This window comes from Camelus bactrianus, chromosome 35 (genome assembly GCF_048773025.1).
Source record: "Camelus bactrianus isolate YW-2024 breed Bactrian camel chromosome 35, ASM4877302v1, whole genome shotgun sequence".
Taxonomy (NCBI): Eukaryota; Metazoa; Chordata; class Mammalia; order Artiodactyla; family Camelidae; genus Camelus; species Camelus bactrianus.
In genome coordinates, this window is record NC_133573.1 from 18,030,526 (window position 1) to 18,049,468 (window position 18,943).

Below are 18,943 nucleotides of genomic sequence, written 5' to 3' on the forward strand. Positions count from 1 at the left end.
CTTCTTAACAAGAGAAGGTGCCAGGCTGGAGGTAGGACCAGATAACTGAGCTAATTAATTAGAGAGAATTAGCTGACGAACTGTCATGCGGTTGGTGGAAGCAACGTTTGTACACTGATGGATACACCTCCCCACACCAGAGCAAACCTGAGATACATCATCCTACACCCAGAAGACGCTTTACTTCCCTTCTATGGAGAATAACAGGTCTTTCCTTCACAAAGATGTTATAAATATTGGAGGACTAAGAAGATATTCAAATCAAGAAGGAATTCATAAAATGAGAAATACATAAGCAAAATGAAATAACACTGAACCCCAAGCATTTAGTCTGCTAGAATTTCTGTGTCAGTCAACATTCCATAGACTTTTGTCATTGAAAAAAAAAATCTACCTAAAGTATTATAGTTATAGCCTTTCTCATGATTATCAGCATGTTATTTTCCAAATAAGCCTCCTTTAAAATATCCATCAAGAATTTTCTATGATCATCTTATCCAGTTGTTTTTAATAACCATGTTAGTCTTCTTCGGCTGCCATAACAAAAATGCCACAAGCTTGGGGGCAGGAGGGGCAGCTTAAACACAGAAATGTATTTTCTCATGGTTCTGGAGGCTAGAAGTCCAAGATCAAGATGCCAGCAGGTACGAATACCTGGTGAGGCCTGTCCCCCTGGCTTGCAGGTGACTGCCTTCCCGATTGGCCTCATGGCCTTTTCTCTGTACATGGGAGGGAGCGAGAGAGATCGCTGGTGTATCTTCCTCTTCTTGAAAGAACAGTAGTCCTGTGGGATTCGAGCCCCAACCTTACAGCCTCCTTTAACTTTCATTACCTCCTTAAAGACCCTGTTTCCAAATGCAGTCACACTGGGGATTGGATTTTCAACATATCCATTTTAAAGGGACACAGTTCAGCCCCTAACAGCAACCGCTTTGGACCATCCTACAGAAGTCTTTGACTTACACTGATCTTTAGAAAGTCTTCAAATTATTTAGAGGTTCCAGAAACACAAACACCCACAGTGCGTTTAGACCACACTACTACTGAAACAGAATCTATAAAGGCCTTTTCACTGCGGGTGAATCAGTTATCACAGAAATGAGAATACCTTGGTGGCCCCCACCCTCCAAATAGAGAAAGGAAACACACAAAACTGCCAGCATAATAAATGGGAGGAATCAAACCTCTGGTTATTTCAACCCAAATGAAATCAGTGAGACATGAATTTTTCTCTGAAAAGATATAGTGTAAGCCTGGAGAGGTTCACTTTTCCAACCAAGTTGTAAGGGACTACCTTTATAAATCTTTGTGTGTCTGTCACTCAGCACTGAGTGAGGGCTCTCAGTGAGTATCTGTTGATGATGATAAGGATGATGACATTGGCTGTGACAATGATGGTAACGTACTTTATCAACAGGTCATCTACAATGCAAGTGGGTTCTTAGCTAAAAACAGAGACACTCTTCCAAACGATATTGTACTGCTTTTGAGGTCATCAGAAAACAGTGTAATCAGGCAGCTAGTCAGCCACCCTCTGACAAAAACAGGTAAGCTAAGGCAATTTCCTTTAATTTTTTTGATGTGTGAGTTGGTTTTAATTTGAGAAGTTTCCTCTGGCCCAGTCAAGTAGTTTCTGACTCTGTGATTTTTATGTGTATAACCCTCAGTTTTTTCATGTTGGTTTGTTTTCAGTTCTATAAATATGTACTTATACCCTCTGCCCAGATCACCTGAAGAAAATATAAAACAATGTAAAGGAGCTCGGTTTCCATTAAAGAAAAGTGTCTGCATCACATATCAGAAAATACGATGGGGTCCTAGCTGCTCACTAGGAGAGTTCAGTCACCTCCGTGGAGTTCAGAACCACCTGCTGTGTCAGGAATGGGCAGCTTTTGGATGCCTCTTTGAGATACTGCAGGTTTAGTGAGTTCTGCCTTATTGACTAAAAATTCACATGCCTTTGGGGGGACGGTATAGCTGAGTGGTAGAGCATGTACCTAGCATGCACTGGGTCCTGGGCTCAATTCCCAGTATCTCCATCAAAATAAATAAATACCTAACTACCTCCCCCAAAACAAAAAAAGAAACAAACCAGAGAAAATTTTTTTAAAAAAAAGTCACATGCCTTTGTTCCAAACAACTGTGTCGTCCTTGTATTTGCTTTTAAGTAGGAAAAAAAATGTAGTTTGGTTTGTTTTTCTTTACTGGAGTTTGAAATTGTTCTCTGTACTTCATTGAGGTGTAACTGACATACAATAAACAGCACATATTTCAACAGTAAAATTTGATGGGTTCTTGACATACATAGATGCCTGTAAAACTATCACCACAATCAGTAGTGGACAAGTTCATCATCCCCAGGTGATGTTCCCCCTTGAATCTTCATGGTCCCTCCCTTCAGTCCTCCGTGCCCCTACTCAGTTGTTCTAGCACCACCTGTTTAAAAAGATCATTCTTTCCCCTATTGAATTGCTTGGGCACCCTTGTTCAATATATACATACTGAATATAATATTGAAAATATTGAGGCTTCACCTGGGTCCCCCTCCCTGCAGTGCAGTGTGAAACCTCATCAGACAATACTGGGGCCATAACAGGGCTCACCTCACTTTTCCCTTTTCTTGAGGATCAGTGTCCTGTACTGCTTGTTGCAAAACTTGTTGTTCCTAGACAAATACTACATGATTCCAGCTACATGAGGTCTTAGTCATAGAGACAGACAGTAGAATAGTGGTTGCCAGGGGCTGGGGTCGGGGGAAATGGGCAGTTAGTATCTAACGGGTACAGTGTTTCTGTTTTACAAGATAAAGAGCTCTGGAGATGAATGGTGGTGGTGATTGCACAATATTACGAATGTAGTTAAAGCCACTGAAATGTACACCTAAAAAGATTAAGGTGCTAAATTTTACATCATGTCTATTTTATCACAGTAAAAAAAAAAAAAAACTGAAAATAAAAAAAGAACTGTTTTATCAACTTTGTAAGTCTTTATAGTTGTTTGAGGTGGAAAGGTTAATCCAGTCCATGTGACTTTACCTTGTCCAGAAAAGAAGTCTTCAGTTTTGACTTTAACAATTGTCATCTCTTTCTGTATCCACTGACAGTGTCAGTACATCTAACTTCATGTTTCCACCCTTTTAAAATATGCAGCCAGGTTTTCAATTCTATGTCATGTCTCCTGACTTTCAACAAAACAGTGTCAAGTTGGCTGGGGAGGAGGGAAGAATTTTCTAGTCAAAGGTGTTTCAGTAACTCAGAGCCTCAAAGCTATCAAAGGCTTTTAGGTTTTATATTCAGCTATATTTGCAAACATGTAATAGTAGTAACAGTAATAACACTAATAAATGACTTTGTTCAGAAATTGCAGTGTGCTAGTCACTGTGCAAGGACTTTCATTTACTACAAAAAACAACACTCTGGGAAGGAAGTACTTTTATAGATGAGATGCCGAGGCTGGGAAAGGCTGAGCCGCCTCCTCAGTGTTACCCCACCAGGGAGTCCTGAAGCGGGTGTGAAAGTGCAGACTCTTCAGTTCTGTATGGTGCTGTCTCCCAGATTCTGAAATAACCACGGCCCTTTGCATGTATGACTTCAAATGCAAAATATGGTTGTCAGAATCCAGGAAATACATCAGAACTCCTTGCAACTCACATCTCTAGTTTGTTTTGTTGCAGAAAAATGTGTCACAGCTCAGTGTTACAGCTCAATTGTGACAGCAACCTGGATTCAGGAGAGAAACCAAGCAGCATTCAGAGAGTGGGAGAGCTCAGGTTTATTACCCCATCAGCCAGCAGAAAAACACGAGTTAACACTTCAAACTCTGAAACCCAACTGCAGGTTTACACAGGCCTTTTATAGACTGCCAGTTTTACACTTTGCAACATCATATGCAAATAAAGTACAACAGAAGTTGACCAACCAGGAACAAGCTTTGTAGAAATAGACCAATCAGGAGTGAGCTCCATGCAAATGAAGTACTACAAATGGACCAATCAAAAGTTAGGGAAGTGGACCAATCAGAAGTGAGAGTAATAACCAATCAGGAGTGAGAGTAATAACCAATCAGGAGTGAAGGAAATAACCAATCAGAAGTGAAGTAAATAACCAATCAGAAGTGAGCTCAGGGAACCAATAGAATTCTAGGTGTAAGTTAGCCGCTTTAGAGGCAAAAAGTGAGATAAAAGCCTCTGGGCCAGGGAACCACACGGCGCTGGAAGGAGAGCAGCGGCCTTGCCTAGGGGTCCTGCCTGTCTTTTTATGGGGCTTCCCGCCTCAGTTTCATCACAGTTTCATTCATCAGGTCTACTGTAAAAGCAAAGTCGATATAATTTCTGACGTTAAGATCTGTGCTCATTTTAGTTCCTGTTGATATGCATGAATGAGTTTTGTAAAAGCTCTCATTTATTTTCCTGTTAAATAATTTTACAACTTGTATATAAATTTTGTTAAAGGGAAATTATTAATTTTTAAATTTCCTCTAGTGGTTTAATTTCGGATAAACTTAAAAGTTTAGTGTATGTTTGGTCAACATTAAGTAATGATACCTAGTAAGCAATGGGTCTGTCCTGATTAATGTGCTGCTAGTACTTTGTATGTTCATCTTGCTTCAAGGAAATCTCCAAGTCTGTGGTTGTTCCCCCCCCCCCCCCCCAATTAAAATGTTTTTCTAAAACTTTTCCTGGTAATCCTGAAAAAAAAAAAAAGAAGAAGAAGAAGAAGAATTCCTGAAGCTGTTCCTCTGAAAGCCATCAGTGACTGCTCTACTGTGTTCAGTAAGACTCACATTTCAAGAGTGAACAGTGCCGTATGCAGCCTCAGCCCCACACAAAAGCCACGCACCCACCTGGCACTTCTGCTGGAATGATGCGGGGACAGGGGACAAGCAGAGCAAAGACCAAACCCCATGGGGGCTCCTTCCTGCACTGTCATCTCAGAGCCAGCCTTTTGCAACCACAAAAAGAAAAAGAAAAAAAAAAGGATTTGCCAAAACATGCAGCCTCTACTTTCTGCCTGAAAGAATGAGAGTGGAGAGAAACAGTCTTCCTGAAGTGATCCTGAATTCTGGAAATATTTTGATGACTCCTAGGAGGATAAACTCTCAGACTGTGGGTTGGTGGGTGTGTTGTACTGGGTGGGAAGGGAGCAAACGTTAACTGACATTTCCAGGCACCCACCATGTGCCAGACATGCTGGCACCAGAATTCTGGGAGGTAGAAGTTATCATCCGCATTTTCTGGATTCAAACTGCAACTCAGAGACTCAGAGTAAATGATGCATAACTTAAGCACCATAGCTGGTATCCAAACCCAGGTCTTCCTGGCTTCAAAGGACATAATTTCTTCACTACTCCGTAATTTTTCACAGCCTTGTGTTGTCTCCAAGTACACAGCCCTAGACCAGGGACCTAGTTCTGAATGTTAGGTCGAAAATGGCATTTGCCCTCAACCATACTAGACTTGCTTATAACCACTTCATGTGAATTGAAATCCATAAGGTTTTTAAGGCCCACTGTAAAGCTTTTTTTTTCAGTTTTCAGTTTTAAACAGGCAGAATTGTTACAATTTGACTGCACATATACAATATATTGCCTGTAACTAAATAAATACAATATACTGCACATTTTTTTAGTTTATATGTATGTACTGATCATTGTTCCTAAGAACAGTTTAGAGCTTTAGCTTTTTAAACTTACATAGTTATCAAAGCCAACCACAAAATAAGAGTCAACAGAATGCAGTAATCCAATCATAAAGGACAGTCAAATGTACTTAGACATATTCAAGAAGTCAGTCATCTAAGTTATAAATAATAAGTAGTTCATTTGTGTCTCTTTTTTTTTTTTAGATTCCACATATAAATGATACCATGTGGCATTTTTCTTTCTCTTTCCAGTCCGCTTGACTTAGTATGACAATCTCTGGATCCATCCATATTGCTGCAAATAGCATTATTTTATTCTTTTTTATGGCCAAGTAGTGTTCCATTGTATGTAAAGCTCACATTTGCATTAAAGAGAATCTCAGATGCCATTTAATACACACACACAAAATTGCTCCTTTATCATAATTACCCCATATCTTATAACAATTAAAAGGAAATCCAACACTTACCTCTCCTTCTTCAGTTCTCTAAACTGGAGGGTTTTTTTTTTTTTTCTGAATGTAAAATTTGTTATAAATTTCCCTTTGTATTATTTTATCCCTAAGTGTCTCAGTCACTAGATTAAGCAAGCATATGAGTATGAATATTGTGGGATCGACAGTGCTTCTTTTAACATTGAAATAAAGGGAGGAAATCTTCTATCTGTTAAGGTTTCTAAAAGGTATATTAATTTTATCTACATTCTCATAGGTAATCTGCCACATTCTAAAACTAAAAATATAATAAACTATCAAATGAGGACTTCAGAAAAGTTGATCAACCTGACAAAGGTAAGAAAACGCACTTTTCATGGCAGTGAATCTAAGACTCTGGCCTTTACAATGGCAGTATTTGTATGCTAAGAGTAAACAGCCTTTTCCTTAGTTTCCTCCCTTTGATCTTTCTTTTCTGCTAAAATATTTATGTTATGTTCATATTACCACTAGTCACTAAAATAATCATGCATTTCCAATATATTCCCAACTTTTCATTTACAGCTAGTTTTTATATTACACTAAGACCAACTGAAAATGTATCAGCTTATGTCAGAGAGAGTCACATCCCACGCAAAACTGGTTAGAATCCCAGTGAGACTGGCAAGTTACCTGAAAGTAAAAATTCAGCATTTTGTCATTCTATGTGTGTGAAGGCATAGACGAAGGAAAAGATCACTGTCTTTCTTGGTCTTAGGGTGAAGCTGGAGAAGCCACACGTCACGCCAGAGAGACCACCAACATGAAAACACAAACAGTTGCATCATATTTTAGAGTAAGATACTAAATTCTACTGTGTTGTGCTTAGACGTGTCATTTGTTCTAAGTTACCGATTAAAAGAAAGTAACAAATATCAGTGTGCTGTTAGCAAAAGAGAGTGTTTATTGTGTTTCATTTACTGTCTGTTAGATACATGACCTATCAGAGTGTATTATGGATTGGTTTCCTTTGGTAGTTTATCTATCCAGTTATTATATACTAGGTCAATCTTAATGGAGGTCTGTAGCTTCATTAAAATTTGGTCCAGAATCAAATGCGTTTCCACTAGAATGAAACCTAAGAGGGTTTTTAATTCAATGGTATGCTAACCATCAGTCCTCCTCTCTACTCCTGAATGATCTTAGGGTGGACAGATGGGACAAGATGGAGCGTCCATCTCCATTCCTTTATCTCTCTGTACCTAGAGGAGCTGAAAACCTCAAAGGAAAAATAGAGGGGGTATAGACACAGGGCAAGGAGACAGGACACCAGGGAAACACAGTAACATGCCAAGGCTGTGAGTTGCTGTGTCCTTCGTGTGGGATCCTTTTTCCTTGGACAATGTGGGAGATGGGGGAGAAAAGGAGCATTTCACATTCTCTGTGCTCTGGAGAACCAGCTCTAGATCTCCCTGCCTGCATTACTGCCTCCAGTTCTTGTTTATCTCTTCTGATAAAGTCATTTTATCCAGACAACAAAAATTAATAAAATACCACCCAACACCTAGAAATTAATCATATCATGTAATGTGGGGGAAAGGGGAGGAAACTGGGTTAAATTTCCTATGTGTTCAATAAATAAATCCAATTCCCTAAGAGAATCATGAAATACTTTTAAAAATAACTGGGTAACTTTACTGAGTATTTTTCAAGTCCTAAGCTTATAGCAGACAGTGTGCGCTTCCTCATCTGTGAGGAGCGCCGAGTGCATTTATGTGCCTAATATTTCATGTTTGCTGCTGGTAAACCCACCTTCCATCAGGCTGCAGCACAGCTGAATGACTGAGCCTATTTACAGCCAAATTATTTTCTTCCCTAAGTGAGTTGTCCGGGACTAATTATCATACCACTGCTGTTGACGTCAAACACCATGTTTATGTTTAAGCCATTCGATCATAAAGTCATTTTACACCTCCAGCAGCACTGAAAAGTGATGGAGATAATTCCATATAGCATGTAACGTATTTTAAGTTATTTTTCATCCTGCAGAGGAGAATGGAAATAATGTAACACTCAGCCTTAGTCTCCGAGAAACACCATGCCTCAGCTGCAGGGAGCTCTTGCTCAGGACACCGACAGACACGTGTATCACCTTTCCACCTCCAGCGCCTGGTGGATGAGTGCCTGGCTCCCTGAGTCTGGTGCCCAAGAGGAAGCCCAGCAAATCCAGTGCTATGTCAGTTTCCCAGTTCCAGGGCTGGCTTGCACTGGCTTTGTATTTCCGTCACTAAAGGAGACCCAGCCGCCAGCAGCTATCCACGTCCAAACGTTCATTACCTTGCTGACAGATTGTAACCTGGTCTGCAACATAGTCATTTTTGGAGATTCCACTTTTAGCTGAAGCATGATTCTGCTAATGTGTTATACTTAGTTGTCTAGCAGTTGGTGGCTGTTTTAATACGGTGTTGCTGCAGAAGACAGTTTTCATGTCCATGCGATTAAAATATTTCTAAAATAAGAAATTATCAAACTAGAGCAGATTACTTAAATGGATTTGCTTATTTTTGTAATCTTGTCCTATATATTATAACGCATTAACTTCTCAGTTCTTATTTTAAACTAGGAGATGATTCTGACAGGGATCAAAGTATTCACTTTCGTACTTTCTATTAAAAAAAAGAGTTAGACAAGGAAGTTAATTGTAAAAGAAAGAAAGCAGATCGTGGGCCTAAATATTGTAATTTGGCAAATTTCTCCAAGACGATATAATTACTTACAGACAAACTCTATCAAAATAATCTTATTTATTAATTAAAGCTGCCTTAAGAATTTACAGGCAGCCTTGTAATAGCTAAGTTCCTAATTATTACCTCTTCATTTTTATGAGTAAATATGTATTTTTAAAAATATACTATAAATAAAATTTTTATTAATACATATTTCCCTCACTTATTGTGAATTACTGTGTAACCCTCAGTTTTCAGATTTTATTTTGATAATACAAAGACCTGCAAGCTCGTAAGTTTTTGTGTGTGACGCTGGGAACTTAATTTTTGTTGTATGTTTATAGTATTCTCTGATGGATTTGTTATCGAAAATGGTGGTGGGCCAGCCTCACTTTGTCCGCTGCATCAAACCAAATAATGAACGTCAGGCAAGAAAATATGACAAAGAGAAAGTTCTGCTGCAGCTTCGCTACACGGGAATTCTGGAGACAGCAAGAATTCGAAGGCTGGGATACTCGCATCGGATACTCTTTGCCAACTTCATAAAGCGGTACGTGGATTTCTTAAGTTTCCATGTACAGTGTATAGAAAAATTCTTGAGGAGAATTCTAGGAAACAAAAAGAGAATTACTTAGGCATTCTAGGAAAGGAGGCATTTTGTTGACGAAAATGATTATGGATCAGAAGAGAAGGCAGATATGAGCTGGGGCTGGAACTTTCTGTTGGTGGCTGGGGGCTGCCCACGTCAAAGACACACATCCCAGGATGCGTGCTGGAGACAGTGTGATGGAAAGGCCAGTTGGAGGACCTAATTCTCGTCTTAGCTCTGCCACTTGCCATGTGACCACTGGCCTATGGCAGTGATTGTCACCAGGGGGAGACTTTGCCCCTCAAAGCTCCCGTAATTGTGTGGAGACTTTCTGGGTTATTACAGTTGGTGTGAGGCGGGTTGCTGCTGGCGTCTGATGGGTGGAAGCCAGGGATGCTGCTAAAGATCCTAAAATGCACAGGACAGCTCCCCACGACAGTGAACTATCCAGCCTGAGATATTAGCAGTGCCGAGGTGGAGAAGCCCTGTCCTGTAGGGGACCTCCTTTCTGTCATCTAGGAAACCTGCCACGACTGCCTGATGGAGTTGTTACAAGGATCGAGAGATTGTCTGTAAAGGTGATTTAGAAGACATAAAGAATCAATTAGGTATTAGGAGTCCTTTTCAATGTTTGAGATTAATGTAAAATGAATTATGCTATGTATTAAATGTATATTATTAACTAACATACTAGTGGCGCTAAGGTCTGGTTTCCGTAGTGTAGTGGTTATCATGTTCGCCTAACATTTGCGTAACTCTATAGAGGTTCAATATCTTACATATTTAATATTTTAAATGCCTGTGTTTCTGTTATTTATCGCTTCCATGATTTCTCTTAGCCATTAAACTTGAAGTGTCAATTTTCAAAAGTGAAGTCTATTACAATTTTCAGGTAAAACCTAGCATTGAGGAAGTCTCCATGGGTAAAATTCTCTGGCCCTTTCAAGAGTGTCTAAGTTAATATTAGGAATAAAACAAAGTTTTGTGATTGCACAACAAACTTGATTTCTAACTCCCTCTGCCGAAAAACAAAGCAAAACAAAACATCATCATGTGTCAAGCATTCTTTTATTTTGGGTAACCAAGACCTTTTCTAAATGAAATGAGATTTTTAATTCTTTTTGCAGATTTTCATATTTTCAGCAATTCATGATAGGTCTTGATTTTTTTCTTTAGAAACCTAGGAAAGAAAAGAAAGGTCTTCTTTTGAAGTGCCTAGGCATAAAGAAAACCCCACCATGCATTCATGATGGAGAGCAAAATTGCATAAATGTGGTGACTTCCATACTGGCAAATCTTTTATAATAGTTTAAGACAAATTTTAAAGACTTTACGTTTTAGAGTTCAGAAGTACAGCCAGCATTTAGTCACTGACTTTACCTCTCACAGAGCAGACCCAATTTTATATTCAAAACTAAGAAATAAAAAACATTGGAATTTCTTATTGGCCAGTAGGTAAAGTCTCCATTCTGTGCATAAAAGCAGGTAACCCAAATGTTCCTGAGTTTCAAATTTCAAATTAAAATTTGACCTTATTATCATACTTTTTTATTTTTTAGAAGAGTCAATCTTTAACTTGCTTGAATAGCAATCTATAGAACATTAGTATAATTTTAATATAAGTACCCTTAAATTTCAGTGACTTTTTATTCATATACAAGGCACTGTGCTAAGTGCTATGGAAGACGCTGAATGTTAAAGCGGGCTTGATCCTCAGGAATTAACAGTTCAGTTAGGATTCTCGGAGCCATAGACATGGAATGTTAATAAGCAATGCAGGGTAATAAATTCCAAGAGCCAAAGGAATGGTACAGAGTGTAAGAGTTCGGGGAAGAGAAGAATCTCCAAGAGGGCTGATAAGAGAGAACATCAAGAAAGAGGGCTAAGCTGGGATCTGCTGGTGGGTGTGGTCTGCGGAGAAGACAGGAAGGGGCTTTCTCCGTGTACAGGTCAGTGTTCCAAAAACTAGAGGGACTTGGATTAGACTGGCACAGCCACGTGTGTCACTGAAGTGACACAAGGTAACATGTGATCAGACGGGAAAACTGAGCCAGTTAAAGTTATGAAAAGAGAGCCTCGAAGGCTAAGCTAAACTAGTAGTTTCCCAACTCTCCGGAGTTTTACAGCGGGGACCAGACACGACCTGTTTTCTTGATGATATGGCAGCTGAAAGGAGCTTAGTTAGAGGGTCGAAGTGAGAATCCATTTTTAAATATGTTTCCAAGCCCCGTGCTGTTATTGAACAGCAAATTACTGCACGATAAATAAAAAGGGGGAAAAACTCAGTTGACAGACAACATGTGAATAGCTGTTCTGAATGTAGGAAGCCCCAGAAATAAAAGGCTGAATTTTTTCAGTCACTAATTTGAAAGCTGTCATCTGAATTGGCATAGACTCTTAGGAAAGCAGGGCAATTTGCAAAGGCCCTGCAGAGGTGTAAATAGGACTAAATAACCCTCTTCTGTCCAGCCTTAGCCTTGGACTAACCCTCCTTGTAAAATGCAGAATTCATCAGATTCTTTGTCCATTCTGTTGTAGATAAGCTCTTTTGTTTTGTAAGAAAGAAATAATCTTAAAGGAAGATACACGACATGTACTTGCTTGGCACAACACACTGGGGTTTTGCTGTAGTTGTTTCAGGTGAACCCTTATGCTGAGAAACCACTGAAATTGGCTCCGTGTTTCCACCTCATACATGGGGTTTGGCTCTCCGAGCTCTAACACATCCAGAATTTATTGAAGGGAGTAGTAGAGTACACCTGCTTTGAAGTCAGAAAACCCAGGTTTGAATCCCAGTTCTGCCACTTAATAAATGCATGGCCTCGTCCAGCATTACTTGAGTGACATTCAATCTTCGATCTTTCCCATCTGCAAATAAGGATGATGATAATAGTATCTACTTTGTATGTGGTTATGAGCATTAAGTGAAATAATATATATGAAGTTTATTAAGAGAACCAAATGTTGACAATACATATCAGCTGTAATTATTTTCACTATAATTTTTGCCTCAGCCACAAGCTCCCCAAATTACTTATTACCTACAGTGCTGTGGTCTCAAAACACCACAATGTAAACCATGAAGCTAACCCATTAAAAAAAAGAAGAAGAAGTCAGTATGTTGGCTTTAAAACAAAGGGCACAACAAAGCTCAGGTCTGGGTCTTTCCTCCGTAAACTCATCTGGTCTACAGAGATGTTTCTTTCCACCGCAAGTCCCAGAGACAGTCCATTAGTCACTCAATAAGCATTTAATTGAGCACTCACTATGTTCCGGCCCTTGAACTGGATTAACGCAAATCTTAACCCAACGGTTAAGGATCCAGAGATTAATAAAAGAGCTTCTGATGTTAAGAAACTCAGGCCAGACTAGTTGTGGGAACAGGGATCTGATTGTTAGCTACATGATCACACAATGTAATGTGAACTCCGGGAGGCCAGAGTGCTGGTCTGCTGTGTCCCCGAGCACTTAGCAGGGTGTCTGGCACATACTAGGGACTCCATAAGTATTTGTTATATGAATGAAAGAGTAGCAGATATTTTTAATGAAAGTGTGTATATCTGAGAGCATGAAGTAGAGCTGGTGTAAGTGAGGAGGGAAGGGAGAGAGAGATTATAATAGAAATTCAGAGAAAGGAGAGAATCATAAAAGTAATATATAAATACATACTATAAGTATATATTAACTTAGAACATGGACATATATTCACTTTTTCAGTCTTTTGATATAAGCTTATTTTTTTTTTGAACAGAAGTCCACTAATCAGAGTTCATTGACTCTGACATAAATTATCCATCATCCCTTATTTATGATTTCAATTGATATTTCTTTCTTGTCGTTGTTAGAGGAGGTACTGGGGATTGAACCCAGGACCTCATCATGTGTGCTGAAAGCACACACTCTACCCGTGAGCTATACCCTCCCCCTCGATATTTCTGGAAGTGAAGCAATAAGTTGAAGATACTCCTGAAACAATTACAGGGCTGACTATCTCTGATTCTTGTGATTCTCCTTAACCTTTTGTAATGGCATCGCCCATGTTTAATTCCATAGTTTTTTAGAATAAGTACTTCTTTACGAGGTCGTACCACAGCATTTGATGCAGTTTTAGAGAAACAGCTCTCTGGCTCTCCTCACTCAGATTCCATCAGTTTACCTGCTGTTTATTTGAACACTGCTCTGGCAAGCGCAGCTGGAATACACAGGTTTGGCAGCAGACGCAGCTTCCCTGGCAGGAGCAGAAGCACCCAGGCACACTAGCCAGAGCTGCTCCCAGTGCGCTGCAAGGGTGCAGTGGACGCCCCGGGGTGTCTCACACAGGGAGGGAGACTGTCACTCGGTCCAGTTAGTCTGTTCGTTGAAGATGCGCTAAAGAGCGTTTCTAGAATGTTGAAAGAGCTGGTCTTCCTTGAGGGGACAAGGAGTGAGAATGGAAAGACAGTCAGGCACAGAGAATGACACACAAAGGCGCAGAGCCAGGAGCAGAAGTGGCCCTTTGGCATCACTGGGAGTAACTTCCGTGATCAGAGCTCAGAATGTCCATGGAAGACAGCAGTAGGTGATGCTGGAAAGGCAGCCAAGGACACAGAGCAAGAGGGAGCCTGCAGACTCGACCTCATACATGGCAACCAGTTTTAAAGGCCTGCTTCTCAGCAGGTGTGACCTTTGCATTTCCCACATTTCCACTGCTTCCCAGCTCATATATTTCCGTGACCCCCCAGCCTTGGAAAGCACCTGCTTTTGCCATCCCAGCTTAGAACTTGGGACCTTCTCAGGAACTTCCAAGTCAGGAAAGGACTTGATCAGACTTTCATTTTATTAAGGCAGTTCAAACAGAGCTGTGGTCGTTGGCTGGGGAGCGGGAGCAGTGTGTGAGGATGGACGTAACCAGTCAGGAGGCGGTTACAGAAGTCAAAGTGAGAGGTCCTTAGGAGAAGATTTAAGGTAACGGCAGTAGGAATAGAGAGAAAGACATGCATTCCAGAGAGATTTTTCAGCTTCTTGGATACACTCAGTAAAGACAGGGGAAGAATCTAGGATGAATCACAAATTTCTACCTTTAGTACCTTTCTGAGAAGGGGCGATGGCATTCACAGACATGGGAACTAGCAGAGGAAAGAGAAGGCAGTGAATTTTGCTGAATTTGGAGTGACCGTGGGATAACCGGGCAGGGATGTAGAGGAGGCAGGCAGGAGTCATGCAGTTACAGTTTATGTAAACGGGCTGAAGATGCACATACAGGAATCATCACATCCAGGGAAGAGTCAGAGCCGTGCCTGTAGACCGGACACTTGTGGAGGGAGCTTAGAAACAAACGGAACTTTGTAGAACCCTAGCATTTAAGCAGCAAGTCTCAATATGAGGCATGTGGAGGAGACTGAGAGGGAGGAGGAGAAATGAGGGACCAGGGTGGCATGGGAGGGCTGGGGACTTTCTCTCAAGTTGGAGAACTGCATAAAGAACACTCAGGATCAGGATAAAAACTGGCCCCCCACTAAGACATCATCACTAAAAGGTCATATGCAGTTAAATAAGATTCCAGGAGCTGAGTAGTGATGGGAAGGAGAGACATGAGACAGTTGTTCTAAACCGTCTTTCGACATATCTATAAAGCTAGCAAGGGATATAGTTTTCAGATGAGAGACACTTAGAGGGGTTGTTTTGTACTAAATGGAAGGAGCCAGGGGAGAGAAAAGGGTTTGAAAATAAACAGAAGGGGAGAGGAAGAGGCAGAGGAGGAGATGATGTCGAGAACACAGGCAGGTGGAGAATGAATAGCTCCTCCTCTGAAGGAGGAGGGACGCGTCGATCGTGGACAGATGAATTTGTAGTTGGGGAGACGTCAGTGGAGCTGGTGTCTGGTGGGCTCTCATGAAACAGTAGACGAGCTCACATGCAAAGCGCAGTGCAGAGGGCAGGGGCAGGTGGACAGAGACGTGCAGAGGGCAGGAGAGATTGAATAGCTGCTGTGAGGATGGAGAGAGGAAAGTGGCCGAGGACACCAGTCAGGATTCTGAGCATCCTTGTGGGCCCAGCTGAGTCAGGAAACAGCCCGTTTACAGGGGAGCACTCTGTGCACGATGGGAATTTTCTCTGGCAGCGCCCCGAAGCCCAACTTAAAAGCAGATGAACAGGTGCTTGGGTGGTCCAGGTTTGCAGGTTTGCAGAGCATGTACAACAAAAGAATGAGAGTGAAAGGGTCTAGGGGGCTCTTAGATGGTGACTCCGGGGATGAACCGTGAGATCTTGGCTGGCTCTAGAAGGCAGTGGAGCCTGGCCTTGGGTGGCAGGCTGAAAGGGCAGAGTGGCTACTGGGGTCACTGCATATCCACAGGCAAATTTAGTCCTCAAGTGGGCAGGCCTGAAGGATGGGGGAGGCCAGTGGGCACTCTCTGAGGTTATTTGCACAGACAGCAAAAGCTATGACCATCACTTCATTCTAGGCCATTCTAGGCCAGGAATCTCCAAAGAGCCTGATGTCTGCAGCTGAAATGGGATGAAACTTGGTGGGGCTGGAATATATTGCTTTATAGCCTTTTTCTCCAGGCTTATTTTCAGACGAGGAAATAGATACTGAAAGAGGTCGCACAATGTGTCCAACTTTACACAGATAATTAGTCGAGATTAGAACTCGGCTTTTCGACTCCCGGTCCAGCGGGCTTCACTTCGCCGTGCTGCCTCAGCTTCTGCACTTCGCAGCCTCTGTTCTGAATTCACAACCTACCAAATCTTGCTGCTTTCTTTCCTCTAGACTGTCAGGTTAATCTTGCACCAAGAAATTAAATAAAAATAAAGGAGTGTGGAAAACTGTAGAAATCTGCCTCTTGGCACAAGGCTATTGACCAGTGTAATCTGGTTTTCCTTCCTTTCATTCACCCCTTTTTCCAGGAGACTTTGGGGTTAAACTGAAAAACTTGGGGCCTCTTTCATTTCCCTCCTGCAGTAACCCCTTACTCACTTCCTCCCCTCAACAGTTGATGTACAGTGGGAAGTTTGCGTAGAATTAAACTGCTCCATCCAATTTGAAGATCAGCTTCCAGTATTTTTGTGAGGGTGGAAAAAAGAAGGAGAAAAGCTTTCCCTCTGCTTCTGACACTGCGGTCCTTCTGCTTTTAGTGACCGGGCAAAGGTTGCTTTGTGAAAAATATCCAGCCAACCTTTTTTAACAAGTTTTGTGGGGGATTTCAGTGTCGTGTTGAAAAGCAGTCACTGAAGTGAAAAACAATGCTCAAATCACACAAGCAGGCCGATGTGGATTTGCATCAGTCTGGAATTCAGTTTACCCCAGAGTCGTTCTAGGAAGCCTGAAGGACTCACCAGGCTCCCGAGGTGCTGAACTTTTATGAAATACTAACCGGCCCTGTCTCCCATCCAAAGGTACCACGTTCTCTGCTACAGGCTGTGCGAGGAGCCTCCACTGAGCCCTGACACCTGTGCCGCCATTTTGGAAAAAGCTGGTCTTGATAACTGGGCTCTTGGAAAAACCAAGGTAATGTCTTCACGTAATTTTCAAGAAAAAAAAATGAATACCTATGGAGGATGTACTGAGAATTACAGCATTTTACAATGATTGAAAAGATCGTGGCTTTTTATGTTGTAGAATCTGTAGCTTAAAACAGGAGAAGGAGATTGAAACATTAATAAAGCTTTTCTTCTTCGGCAAAATTAAACACTTTGCTCTCATAAAGGTTTCTTCTAAGAAATTAAATATATACATATATATGTATATATATATATATACCTTGAAGATTTATCCAAAAAAAGGATGAAATTTATGAGCCTAGAAAACAGGCTGATATATTTTATATTTTCTCTATTTTATCATCACCAAATACAGCCAGAAAGCTGTAGAGAATCATAATGATCTCAGTAGGATTCTATTTTTTCTTTTTTTCCTTATTCTCAAATCTGCTCTTACTGTAAACCTGAAATTTATCCAAAGTGGGATATTGTTACTAGACTTGCTATAAGTGTTTGGATACCGGTGTGTTTATGTATTAGATTTGAGAGCCTATGAGATCTTAGCTTATTTAACTCTTTAGAGAATGAAGTACAAAATCATAACCCATTTTGAAAGGATGCATTTGACTTATCAGATATCCTCAGAGCATTATAAGATGGGGATAAGGAGACAAACAGGGTACCAAGTCCTGGGCGTAGACTAAATGCATCAGTGGGGGAGGATGGAGAAAGAGCCAGTCTAAGGCAAAGAAGTACTCAGACTGATCACTCAGGAGTAACTGCCGTCAGCCGCACCGTAGATGTAGACTGAAATTCCGTATTTGCAGAGAAATGTGTATTAGCTGTGGGAGGTGTGTTCAGATGCAAAGTTAGTCCTGTAACAATTTAAGGAATTTTTTTTTAGTGTTTATCTTATACTGAGCATCCTGCCTATTCGGTAATCCGTATTTACTTTAGTATTTAGTAAGAGGAAATGCTGAGCATTAAAAAGATGCGCATTTTATACACACCATTTTCTTTTAGATTCTCCCAAAGATGAATATTGTCAGGCTGAAATCTCATGATTTATGGTCTAAAACACATGCCCAACTTCAAATGGAGTTTTAACTTGTAAAAAGGCCCTTTGCAGTTCTCGTTTTGCATGATATTTAAGTAGCATTTTAAAGCTATTTGTATTTTTCCACTTCACCTTTTCCAACTCATTAAGATGGATAAAAGTATTCAATATGAGAACATTTCTAATGCTGCGCAAAAAAAAAAAGATGATGACCTTTTTAAATAGATTGAATTTTAAATGAATTGTCAACAGTAGAATGGACTAAATATATTAACATCTAGAGTCCTGTAGAAATTAAAACTAAATTCAATCAAAACCTATAATGCTAAACTGTTTGCCTCTGGTGCCAGGCTTCCAAGTGATGGAACGCTGAGAGAATTCTGCAGGCAGGGTTACCAGGTCTTGTGACTCAGCTATTAAATTTGAATTTAAGTGACCTTCTAAGTGGATTCAATGATTTCTCTTGGAGGTGACTTTCATTAGTAAATTTAGCCATTCGCAGAAAAAAAGAAAGAAAACTTCCTGTTTCCTGGGGGTGGTTGAGAACAACTTCAAGCCTCCAGGCTCCTCCATGGCTCAATTCATTTTGATTTCAGAATCATCAAAAATCAGCCCTCTTGCTTCACAGTGGCCACTGGGTCCAGTGAGGATGGCTGGTAATTCTGCATGGGGCCCTCTCTCTGCCTAATTGTCTCCACTGACATCACTATGAGCCCCTGAAGGGCAGTGCCCTGGTTTATTCACCATTGTATCCCAACAGAGAAGTACATAGAATAGGTCTCAATGAACATTTGGTGAGTGAACGGCTATACTGTAATTGTCCTCTTACAGATAGATTTGTAAGATTTTTAAATTGGGGAAATATAATTGTCTCTTCTTTAAGAAAGCATACAAATTAGCTTTGCCCAGAGTAGATGATACTAATAAAACTTTGATAAAAGAACTTGATCTCCTCCACTCATATTGGCCCACCCGACAAAACCTAGGTACCTGTTACAAAGAAACAGTACGAGTGTCAAACTGCATTCCTTCTCAAAGAGAGGTTTTCTTCCAACATG

General features: G+C 40.7%; 1 protein-coding gene across 1 annotated transcript in view; it reads left to right on the forward strand.

Moving 5' to 3' along the window:
* The window catches only part of MYO3A (myosin IIIA), a 193,613-nt gene that overhangs the window by 137,198 nt on the left and 37,472 nt on the right, over window positions 1-18,943 (forward strand). The window contains exons 22-26 of the mRNA XM_074358211.1: window positions 1,418-1,547; window positions 6,351-6,430; window positions 6,831-6,908; window positions 9,123-9,328; window positions 16,745-16,856. Of these exons, the coding sequence (XP_074214312.1) occupies window positions 1,418-1,547; window positions 6,351-6,430; window positions 6,831-6,908; window positions 9,123-9,328; window positions 16,745-16,856 (606 nt within the window). The remainder of the gene's footprint in view (window positions 1-1,417; window positions 1,548-6,350; window positions 6,431-6,830; window positions 6,909-9,122; window positions 9,329-16,744; window positions 16,857-18,943) is intronic.